The sequence below is a fragment of the Mobula birostris genome, chromosome 22 (assembly GCF_030028105.1).
Source record: "Mobula birostris isolate sMobBir1 chromosome 22, sMobBir1.hap1, whole genome shotgun sequence".
Classification (NCBI taxonomy): Eukaryota; Metazoa; Chordata; class Chondrichthyes; order Myliobatiformes; family Myliobatidae; genus Mobula; species Mobula birostris.
Genome location: NC_092391.1, coordinates 6,112,000 through 6,124,425, shown reverse-complemented (window position 1 = coordinate 6,124,425; position 12,426 = coordinate 6,112,000). Strand labels below are relative to the sequence as shown.

Here is a 12,426-nt window from a genome sequence, read left to right as displayed (position 1 = left end):
CAGAGTGTTTTCATCTTTGACACATCTTACACAGGGGTATGAAAGGAAGATATTCCGTTTAAAGGATATGATTCAAGTAAGTTTTCAATTGAGGCTCAGCATGGACTTTCATGTACAATAAATATCCGAATATGTTTTTGATAGGTCTCTGCTTCATGATATAAGAACAATTGTAGTCTATCTTTTGATGGCTTCACACATTCCACTTGTTGATTTCTGTATGCTGTTCCCATTGTGAGTACGTGTGTCAATTTCACTCTGTATATTCATTTCTTTTATCTGCATAATTCCATCAATTTTTATAGAGCTCTGTGTTAATTTATAAATGTATTTGTGGAATGCTTTGAAGGAAAAATTGAGACAAAATGAAGCTACAGGAAGTATTCTATTAGTTTAGAAATAAGAGCTAGCTTTTGTATTTTGTGTATTTGTACCTTTTGCATTTGGTTCTGGAGGACTGTGTGAATCAAAAGGTGCACCCCTACTGGCCGTGAGACCATAAGGTATAGGATCAGAATTAGGCCATTTGGCCCGTCAAGTCTGCACCACCATTTCATCGTGGCTGATCCATTTTCCCTCTCAGCTCCAACCCCCTGCCTTCTCCCTGTAACCCTTCATGTCCGAAGTAATCAAGAGTCTATCAACCACTGCCTTAAATAAACATAAAGACATGGCTTCCACAGCTGCCTGTTGCAATGATTTCCACAGATTGACCACTCTCTGCTTAAATAAATTCCTCCTTATCTCTGTTCTAAAAGGACACCTTTCTATTCTGGGGCTGTGGCGTTTGGTCCTAGACTCTCCCATCATAGGAAACATCCTCTCCACATCCATTCTGTCGAGGCCTTTCAACATTTAATTGTTTCATTTAGGTCACCTTCTGATCACCAAAAACTCTTGCAAGTTTCTACAGATATATCATGGAGAGCATTCTGACCGGTTGCATCACCATCTGGTACGGAGGGGCCACTGCACAGGATCAGAAAAAGCTGCAGAAAGTTACAAACTCGGCTACATCATGGGCACTAGCCTCCCCACCATCGAGGACACCTTCAAAAGGTGATGCCTCCAAAAGGTGGCGTCTGTCATGAAGGACCCCATCATTCAGGGCAAGCCCTCTTCTCATTGCCACCGTCAAGGAGGAGGTACAGGAGTCTGAAGACACATTGAATGATTCCAGAACAGCTTTTTCCCCTCTACCATTAGATTTCTGAATGGACAATGAACTCATGAATACTACCTTACTACTTTTTTTTCTTTTTTCCTGTCGCTCTTTCTTATTGTAATTTATAGCTTAAAGTTTTTGTTATTATGTATTGCAATGTACTGCTGCTGCTAAACAAATTATTTCATAACATATGCCCACATATTAAACCTGATTGTGAATGTGACTCTAACACGGAATCATATCAACTCCCGATAGATAAAATAGAAAAGATTTAAAGATTAAAGAAGATCAGCTTTATTTATCATATGTAATTGAAACATACAATGAAATGTGTCATTGTGGAAATTTGGAAATGGTAGGACAAGGTACTGTATCTAGAAATTCAAAATACAATTAGCTATAGTCAACATGTATTTGTTAAGGAGAAGTCACATTTGACCAAATTCTGATAAATAACTGCAGTGATATATCCCTGGCTACGGGGGATGAGACAAAATCTCTTCAATTTGAGTGGAAGCAGCGAAGAATTGCTCCTTGAATAATCAGGGCTGGGACAAGTAAGTTATTAACTATTAAGGGATTCCGAAGATTGATTGGGGGAACTTGTGCAATTGGAATTTAAAGTAACGAGATATGGTCTCTTTGAGCTCCTTAAGATTCTGAAAAGAGTTTTTGGAACTACGGCCTTGGGTAAACACTCAAGATATGGGGTTTGACCTTCAGGATTGAGATTAAGAGAAAATTTTTGTTTGGTTAGTAATTGATTGAAATCTCTAAAAGGGCTGCAAATAATCTGTTTGTCAGCCAGCATCTATGAAGGGGAATAGATAGTTAAGTTTCAAGCCAAGACCCTTCATCAGAACTAAGGTCTTGGCCTGAAACATTGACTGTTCATTCCCCTCCATAGATGCTGCCTGGCCTGTTGAGTTCCTCCAGCATTTTGCGTGTGTTACTCTGGATTTTCAACATCTGCAGAATCTCTTGTACAAATTTGTTGAGTATACAGACAGCCTAAATAAAAGCAGGAGAAGGCCATTCAGCCCACTATGCCTGTTCTGCCTTTCAGCTGTCAGGCAATAAGAGGAAAGGGGATTGGTGGGAATGTGGATACATGTCGGATCAGCCTTGATCTTGCTGACAAGAGCAGCTGGCTTGAAGATGCACATTTTTGCTCCTGTTTCTTAATACCGTAAGACATAGGAGCAGAGTTAGACCAGTTGACCCATCGTCAGCCCCACCATTCAGTCATGGCTGATTTATTATCCCTCTCAAACCCATTCTTCTGCCTTCTCCCCGTAACCTCTGATGCCCTTACTAATCAAGAACATATCAACCTGCACTTTAAATACACCCAATGGCGTGGCTTCTGCAACTGTCTGTGACAGTGAATTCCACAGATTCACCACCCTCTGGCTAAAGAAATTTCTCATCAGCTTTATTCTGTTGAGGCGTTCCTTCTATTATGATGCTGTGCCCTCTGGTCCTTGGCTCTCCCGCTATAGCAAACATTCTCTCTACGTCCACTCTGTCTAGGCCTTTCAATATTTGACAGGTTTCAATGAGATCCCCCCTCGTTCTTCTAAACTTCAGCAGTACAGACTCTCAAATACTCCTCATAAGTTAACCCTTTCATTCCTGAGATCATTCTTGTTCATTTCCTCAGGACTCTCTCCAATGCCAGTACATTCTTTCTTAGATAAGAGGCTCAAAACTACTCACAACACTCCCTGGAAGTGGAGTGAAGTGGAGGCTCAAAACTACTCACAACACTCCCTGGAAAATACCCTGGAAGATCCTTCAAAAGTTAATGGATATGACCCAGTCTATCACAGGTAAAGCACTCCCCATTATTGAGCATATCTACGTGAAGTGTTGTTGCAGGAAAGCAGCATCCATCATCAAGGACCCCCACCACCCAGGCCATGCGCTCTTCTCACTGCTGCCTTCAGGAAGAAGGTACAGGAGTCTCAGGACTCACACCACCAGGTTCAGGAACAGTTATTACCCCTCAACCATCAGGCTCTTGAACCAGAGGGAATAACTTCGCTCAACTTCACTTGCCCCATCACAGAACTGTTCCCAGAACCTATGGATTCACTTTCAAAGGACTCTTTATCTCATGTTCTCAATAGTTATTGCTTATTTATTTATTATTATTATTTCTTTATCTTTTTGTACTTGCACAGTTTGTTGTCTTTTGCATACTGGTTGTCCACTCTGTGGGTATAGTCTTTCATTGATTCTATTATGGTTATTGGATTTATTGAGTATGCCCGCAAGAAAATGAATCTCAAGGTTGTATGTGCTGACATATACGTTGATAATAAATTTACTTTGAACTTTGAAAAGTGTGGTCTGACCAGTGCTTTTTAAAGCCTCAGCATTACATCCTTGCTTTACATTCTAGTCCTCTTGAAAGAACGTGAACATTGCATTTGCCTTCCTTACCACCAACTCACATTTCTTATGTTATTTGTCTCTTAACTTCCTGAAAATGAAATTTTAATTTGGCTGTCACGTAAACTGGGTGAAAGCAAACTGCCAGCTTATTTTATACACCACCTGTTTTTTTTTTCTTCTTTGATGACTTAAAGATAATGTTGTAACGTGTGAGAGAGTGGTGATTTGGTTTTGGCCTTTTTTCTCTGCGGCAGAAGTTAAATTTCACTATTAGTGACATTAACTGTAATTTGTATTATGGAATGGTTGAATGACCTCTGTTTGCAGTGAGGCTCAAAGTAATTGTAGCTTCAAGAGATCTACAACTATTAAGAGATTTATTTTTCCTTGTTTAATTCCTCATAACCTTTTAAATGTGGGTCTGAATTTCACATTTCAAGGTTTAATGTTATTTGTCTGTTCGATTGTTTCAAAATTGGTTGATTCATTTGGTGTTTTCAATCTGCTCTATAAATCCAATTGAGAGTTGCGAAGATTAACATGAATTTTTTTTCCCTCTATAGTGCACCGATGCCCTATCTCATCGGAGTGCATTCAAGTTTAATGGAGGTAAGTTCATTCTTCAAATTGAAAATAGAATAATTTCCTAAGCTGTTTAAATTCTTATGATTTATTATTTCAATTCATTTCGACTGTATTTTAATTTCCCAGCTTGTCTAAGTGAGAGGTATTTCTTTAATAGGCCTGAATTTACTGTGGTGAGTGCGACCTTAACCTCTGTTGATCTCCAGCTATTAATGTGCTTCCTGAGCCCCACTGGCAGGGTGTTACCTGGGGTAACAGGGTCTCGTGTGCTGTCATGCTGTCACATGGGAATATCAAAGGAAGTCATGTCGCAAGAAGCAACGAGGGGAAAATTGATTGACATTTTAATATTTGTGTCACTTGCTTAATAAATGAAAACACACGAACACTTGTAGAAAATTTGAAGAAATTAAACTTCAACAAAAAATATAAATCACCTAAAGATGATCTTTTATCTCTTGCAAGCACACAATAGATGGGCTGAAGGGCTTGCTTCTGTGCTGCCGTGCCCTGTGACTCTAAGCACTCCACTCTTTTCAAATGAACGGTCTAGCTTTTCCTATGCTAATCATAGCCTGATGTATGATCAGCAGCTAGATTCACCACTTTAACTGCCGGATAATTGTCTCAAGTTTGCTTTCTTCTGTTGGACTCCACAGGGATCACAGTTGTGAAATTGTCAGCAAACAGCAGCCAGCAAATTTGGGATATCTGCAGTTGGACAGGAATCCTGAGTCTGCTCATTTTTTCAACTGATCTAATACAAGTCGTTCATTTTTGGTTTAAAGGGAACTATTAGCAGCTCAGTTCTTTACAATTTCTTGAATTAAATACACAAAAACAAAACGATATGCTATTTGCAAGTCAATAGTATGTTGAAAATATAGACATTGTATATCAATTTACAACAGGTATGGAGACTTTTAGGAAGTATGTGTAACATAAAACATAGAACATAGAATAGTACAGCACAGTACAGGCCCTTTGGCCCACAATGTTGTGCCGACCCTCAAACCCTGCCTCCCATATAACCCCCCTACCTTAAATTCCTCCATATACCTGTTCATGTGTTTTTAAGTTCAAGTTCATTGTCATTCAAACATACACATGTATACTACCAAACAAAGCTTTGTTCTCCTGACCAAGGTGTACAACATATACTACACACACACACACACGCAACATATGAAGTAATATTATCACAAAAAAACTAACAAATAATAAAATATATTCCAGAAGATTGACATTTAGCATAATTGAAAAGTAAGCAGTATAACGCTGTTGGTGCTTCGTAAGTGATGAGACCCGGGTGGTGGCAGGGAGTTCAGTCTCACATCCTGGGAGAAGAAGCTGTTTCGTATCCTAACAGTCCTTGTCCTAATGCTATAGTTCCTCCTGCCTGATGGTAGTGGGTTTAAGATTTTGTTGGATTGTTGGGAGGGATTATTGACAATGCTAAGAACACAATCAGCGCTCAGTCTATTTTATTGAAGTATGTATACCACGCATAAAAGTAACAAATTCTGTGTCACACAATACAAATCTGGGTATTTCCTTTGCATTGAAACAAGAATTCCTTTATTTTTGATCAATGGTAATTGCAAATAGTAATTATACTCCTGATAAATATCTCTGATGGGTGAAAAAGAGATGATCTCCTCAGCAGTCCTTGCAATACTTCGTAGGGACAAGTGGATCACAATCTGTTTTCTGAAGAGTATTAAAAGTAAACCTCCAAGAGGACCACAACCTTGTTGTGATTTGTAGGCTTGTGAGCCTCAGTGACCCGGAGAGCTATGCTGGCTGGAGTCAGGCCTTATGCTTTTGGCTTTTGGTGGGGTCACCCACGGCAAACCGGTCAAAAGGTTGAGACCATACTAAGAGTAGTCCACCAGACCTCTGGATTTGGGGATACAACTCAGGGTTAACAACCCTGACTAGTAAAACAAATTTGTTACAGAAACAGCAATGAAGAATCCTTCTGCATCTGAGTGCGATGGTATTCCTGAGTCTTTACTTGGGACTTGCATAAATGACAGTAGTGAAAACCAAGAGGAAGCTACTGACATGATGAAGGAAGCCCTGAACACCACCAGAGATGGAGGATCTTCGTTGTTGCCTGTAATGCTAGAGTCGTAATGGGCAGTAGGTATGTAAGTAGTAAAATATAGTTACTATTTGCAGCTGTTGCATCAGCCATGATGAAATGGTGGAGCAGACTCAATGGGCCAAATAGCCTAATTCTCCTCCTATATCTTATGGTCTTCTGGTCTAAAAAATAAAGGAATTATTGTTTGAACTCAAGGAAGTATCCACGTTTGTATTGAGTGACACAGAATTTACTACTTGTGCTGTTGGTATTTTAGGATTATGAAAGACTAGGAAAGAACACTTTCCAGAATCTAACTGCACATGGAGCTGACTTTAAAAAAAGCACTTCAGAGCTACATAGTATACATACTTCAATAAAATAGATTGAGTGCCAGTTCTTGAAAATATATTTTTGTAGATCTGAAGCCATGCTCTATAGCTGCGGGCAATCTTTCGGTTTGCCTTTTATCATAAATCAGGAAAGAACTACTTAATAAGTTTTGTTTCCCCTGTTTAGATTAACAAGCTTTGTTTGTTCACTATATAACCAAGTTTGTCTATTAATAGATAAATCTAAGTGACGTTGCCTGCAGATTGGTAGTTGATTGTTTCTTTTTCCAGAATAAGTTTTAAAATCTGGACTAGAAAATAGCAATATGTATTAAAATTAATTTGACCATTTTGGTGTTCCCATGGTCGGACGGAACTCTGCCACGGATGGTCCCAAGCCCGTGAGAAAGGAGGAGGGTTGAGCATGGGGGGCCAGCGACCCCGTCCCTGAAAAATCCAGAGCAACAGAAACTTCAACAGAAGCTCTAAAGTCCTCATCCCTGGGAGAGGAAGGATCTTTACCTGGAAGCTATCTGAAGTTGTGTGGTGAAAGTGTTGTCGGCGGCCTATGCCCCAGTAGGGGTGATGGGCCTAAGAGGAAGGAGATGATAGTGGAACAGCCAGGCAGATGACAATACAATGCAAAGAATCTACTAGCGTATACCACGACAACCCTTAAGCTAGCTGCATGGATATCAGACTTTCAAAAGTTCCTGTAAGATCCTTGCCACTTTCTGTTGGTGAGATAAATTGAAACAACAGATGAGATAAATGAGCTGCTTGGGTTAGAGAGCATAACCACGAGGATAGGCTGAGCGAGCCAAGGCTTTCCTTTTTGGAGCGAAGAAGAATGGAAGGTGACTTAGTAGCTTGACAAGTTAGTAAGAGATAAAGACAGAGTGAATAGCTAGCACCTCTTCCCAGGACAAAAATAGCTAATACAAGAAGGCTTAATTTTAAGGCGTTTGGTGAAAAACAGAGGTAAGTTTTTACTTTGCACTGAGTGGTGCATGCATGGAACACACTGCCAGGGGTGATGATAGAGACAGATACATTAAAGTGGTTTAATAGGCTCTTAGATAGACACATGGGTGAAAGAAAAACGGAAGGTTATGTGGGAGGGAAGGGTTAGATTGATCTTAGAGTAGGTTATAAAATCAGAATCAGAATTAGTTTATTATCACTGGCATGTGTTGTGAAATTTGTTAACTTAGCAGCAGCAGTTCAATGCAATATCAAATAATAATAATAAGAAAAATAAATAATAACAATAATAACAAATAAATACGTAAACCAATTATAATATACATATACTGAATAGATTAATAATCGTGCAAATAACAGAAATAACATATATTGAAAGAGTGAGGTAGTGTTCACGGGTTCAATGTCCATTTAGGAATCAGATGGCAGAGGGGAAGAAGCTGTACCTGAATGGCTGAGTGTGTGCCTTCAGGCTTCTGTACCTCCTATCTGATGGTAACAGTGACAAAAGGGTATGCCCAGGGTGCTGGAGGTCCTTAATAATGGACACTGTCAACAATGTCAGCACAACATTGTGGGCTAAAGGGCCTGTATTGTGCTGCACTGTTTTATATTCTATGTTATTGGCAAATCTCTCTTTCCCATTAATAGTATTCCAGTTTGGCTAACTTAATGGATTACACCTTATGAAGGTTGTTCTTTAAAAGAAAACTTTAATGATAGTCTAATAAATATGTCTTTTTAAATGAAGGGATGGCTTAACACATTCAAGTATGAATTTGTTATATCTATATAATGTTTTGAATTTGTTTTGTTAGACCAGCCAGTTCATTAGTTACTCAACAGCTACAAATTTTATAGTCAGGGAGAGCTGGTTGGGCATTATAATTGTTCAATTAAAGTCTTGTGAAGCTTCAGTTTCAACAGAACTAAGTTTATTCACAAATGAATTCTTATATTATGCTGTATTTTATTCAGGCATTGAGAATGCATATAATGTGAGGCTTAATTTGCAGTTTCACATAAATTTATTCCGACTGGACACCATTTCGAAATTCAAACAGCCATCTGTTTTATGGCTTGGAAGTACAGATGATGTATGGTTGAAAATCATTACTGTAGTTCTAAAGTGATAGTGCTCTGGGTTTCCTATCACCACCTAGTTTGTCTTTTTTATCGTTTTGCAGGTTTCCTACCTATAAAAACTATTTTAAAAAGTGACATTGACTACTAAAGATATCTCTTAAGAAACTCTGAATAGTAGTGTACATATACAACTTAATTTAAATAACATTGAATGAAGATAAAAGTCCGTATAGCTAAAGTCTCATACTTAGTACTAGATGCAATAAATATGTGCATTAATCTTATGCTTCTAAATATTATGGATTCAAGATTGCTTAATGTCATTTCCTGTACAAAGTGTAAAGGAGAATGAAATAATTGTTACCACAGATCTGATGCAGCACAAAAAAGACACAATAAGATAAAGAATCCAATAATATTAAAGAAAACGCAATAAATATAAATACATAAGATAGCTTACATACATAGATTGAGTGTATGTCCAGAAAGTGACGTTAGGCACAGGTGTACATTAACCTTATGGTACCATTTACAATAAATATGTACATTAATCTTATGGTTCTGTATACTATAGACTCAAGATTGTTTAATGTCATTTCCTATACACAAGTGTAAGGGAGAACAAAAGAATTGTTACTACGGATCTGATGCAGCACAAAAAACACAATAAAATAAACAACAATAATAATTAAAAAACACAATAAATATAAGTAAATAAGATGGCTTATGTATATATAGTAGATAGATTGAACATATGTCCAGAAAGTGGCACTAGGCACAGGAGTATGATAACTTTATGGTACCATATGCAATGGCCGGCTGGTGGTGTAGTGGCATCCACATCAGACTTTGAAGCGAGTGATCCCAGGATCAAACTTGGCCAGCTCTGTGCATGCTTTCCATCCGTGCTGGGTTCAGGGTCGAGCTGGCAACTTGGCCTCGTAAAAAACAGACAAATGCTAAAGAAACGGCCAGGTTACTGCCCCGCGCACCACAGGAGTGGAGAGGCACAACAACTATATACAATAAATATGTACATTAATCTTATCAATTGCCTGAGCAGTTTGAGGGCTACTTGATTCTTCTAGTGCATTTTTTAATATAGACCATGGCACTTCAACTCTATAGGTGGATGCATTTTCTGCTGAATGTGAAATCTTGTTATATAGTTTGTTCACCTTATATCTGATCGTGTAAATTATACTTCATACTTTATTGTCGCCAAACAATTGATACTAGAATGTACAATCATCATAGCGATATTTGATTCTGCACTTCCCACTCCCTGGATTACAAATCAATAGTAAATATTAAAAATTTAAATTATAAATCATAAACAGAAAATAGAAAAATGGAAAGTAAGATAGTGCAAAAAAACCAAGAGGCAGGTCTGGATATTTGGAGGGTACGGCCCAGATCCGGGTCAGGATCCGTTCAGCAGTCTTAACACAGTTGGAAAGAAGCTGTTCCCAAATCTGGCCGTACGAGACTTCAAGCTCCCGAGCCTTCTCCCGGAGGGAAGAGGGGCGAAAAGTGTGTTGGCTGGGTGGGTCGTGTCCTTGATTATCCTGGCAGCACTGCTCCGACAGCGTGCGGTGTAAAGTGAGTCCAAGGACGGAAGATTGGTTTGTGTGATGTGCTGCGCCGTGTTCACGATCTTCTGCAGCTTCTTTCGGTCTTGGACAGGACAACTTCCATACCAGATTGTGATGCACCCTAGAAGAATGCTTTCTACGGTGCATCTATAAAAATTAGTGAGGGTTTTAGGGGACAGGCCAAACTTCTTTAGTTTTCTCAGGAAGTAAAGGTGCTGGTGGGCCTTCTTGGCAGTGGACTCTGCTTGGTTGGATCAAGTCAGGTCATTTGTGATATTGACCCCGAGGAACTTAAAGCTTTTGACCTGTTCCACTTGCGCACCACCGATGTTAATTGGGTCATGCGGTCCACTACTCCTTCTGAAGTCAACAACCAATTCCTTCGTCTTGCTGACGTTGAGGGATAGGTTATTGTCTTCGCACCATGCCACCAGGTTCTTAATTTCCTCTCTGTACTCAAACTCATCATTACCCAAGATACGGCCTACAATTGTTGTGTCATCAGCAAACTTATATATTGAGTTTGATGGAAACTTGGCTACACAATCATGGGTGTACTATTAACTAAATAGTACTTAAATTGCCTTTTCAACTATGCCTTTTTGAGCTTTTTCTCAGTAGAGAGTGCTCTGAATTATTACTCAGCTTTACACATGCTTTATCACTCAAATTTATAAGCTGTGTATTTATTTAATAAAACTATATACCATATAATTGGAATGTTGCTGCCTACTATACTGCATTGATTTTCTGAAAGAAGGTGCAAACTATCTCATTCAATAAAGACCATATGATATATGAGCAGAATTAGACCATTTTGGCACATCAAGTCTCCTGTCATTTCATTGTGGCTGATCCATTTGCCCCTCAGCCCCAATCTCCTGCCTTTTCCCTGTGTCACTTCATGCTTTGATCAATCAAGAATCTAACAACCTTTGCCTTAAATACTTGTAAAGACTTGGCTTCCACAGCAGGCTGTGTCAACAAATTCCACAGATTCACCACTCTCTGGGTAAAGAAATTCCACCTCATCTCCATTCTAAAAAGATGCCCCTCTATTCTGAGGATGAGCCCACTGGTCTTAGACTCCCTCACCATAGGAACCATCCTCTCCACATCCACTGTATCAAGACCATTCACCATTTGATACATTTCAATTAGGTCACCCCTCATTCTCCTGAATTCTAGTGAATACAAGCCCAGAGCCATCAAACGCTCTTCCAATGACAAGCCGTTCAATCCTGGAAAAATCATTTTTGTGAACCTTCTTTGAACACTTTCCAGTGTCAGCATGTGCTTTCTAAGGGGCCCAGAACTGCTCATGATACTCGGAGTGAGGTCTCACCAGTGTTTTATAAAGGCTCAACATTATATCCTTGCTTTTATATTCTAGTCATCTTGAAATTAATGCTAATATTGCATTCGCCTTCCTCACCACAGTCTCAAACTGAAAAATAGCCTTTATGGATTCCTGCACAAGGACTCCTAAGTCCCTTTGCACCTCAGATTTTTGAATTTTCTGTCCATTTAGAAAATAGTCTACCTTTTTATTTTTTCTCTGGAAGTGCATGACCATAAAATTCTGGACACTGTGTTCCATCTGCCACTTATTTGTCCATTCTCCTAATCTGTCTCAGTCCTTACTCCCTACTTCCTCAAAACGACCTGCCCCTCCACCTATCTTCGTATCATCCACAATGCCTTCAATTCCATTATTCAAGTCATTGACATGGAGCGTAAAAAGAATTGGTCCCAACACAGACCCCTGTGAAACACCACTAGTCATCAGCAGCCAACCAGAAAAGTCTCCCTTTATTCCCACTCTTTGCCTGCCAGTCAGCCACTTCTTTATCCATGGTAGTATCTTTCCTGTAATACCACGTCCTCTTAACCTGTTAAGCAGTCTCATTTGTGGCACTTTGTCAAAGGCCTTCTGAAAATCTAAGAATACAATGTCAACCGATTCTCCTTTGTCTATCCTGCTTGTAATTTTCTTCAAAGAGTTCCAACAGATTTGTCGGGCAAGAAGTTTCCCTTGAGGATACCATGTTGACTACGGCCTATTTTACCATGTGCCTCTAAGTACCCTGAAAGTTGATCCTTTACAATTGACTCCAGTACCTTCCCAGCCACTGAGGCCAGACTAACTGGCCTATGATTTCCTTTCTTCTGCCTCTCTCTCTCATT

The 12,426-nt window shown here is 39.2% G+C and overlaps 1 protein-coding gene across 8 annotated transcripts in view; it reads left to right on the top strand.

Moving 5' to 3' along the window:
* The window catches only part of LOC140186043 (DENN domain-containing protein 1A-like), a 630,918-nt gene that overhangs the window by 377,476 nt on the left and 241,016 nt on the right, over positions 1-12,426 (top strand). For all 8 annotated transcript variants that reach the window (XR_011882770.1, XR_011882769.1, XM_072239859.1 and 5 more), the window contains one exon: positions 4,132-4,177. Coding sequence is in view for 6 of the 8 variants with exons in the window: in XM_072239859.1 (XP_072095960.1) it covers positions 4,132-4,177 (46 nt within the window). In the remaining 2 variants the exon portion in view is untranslated. The remainder of the gene's footprint in view (positions 1-4,131; positions 4,178-12,426) is intronic.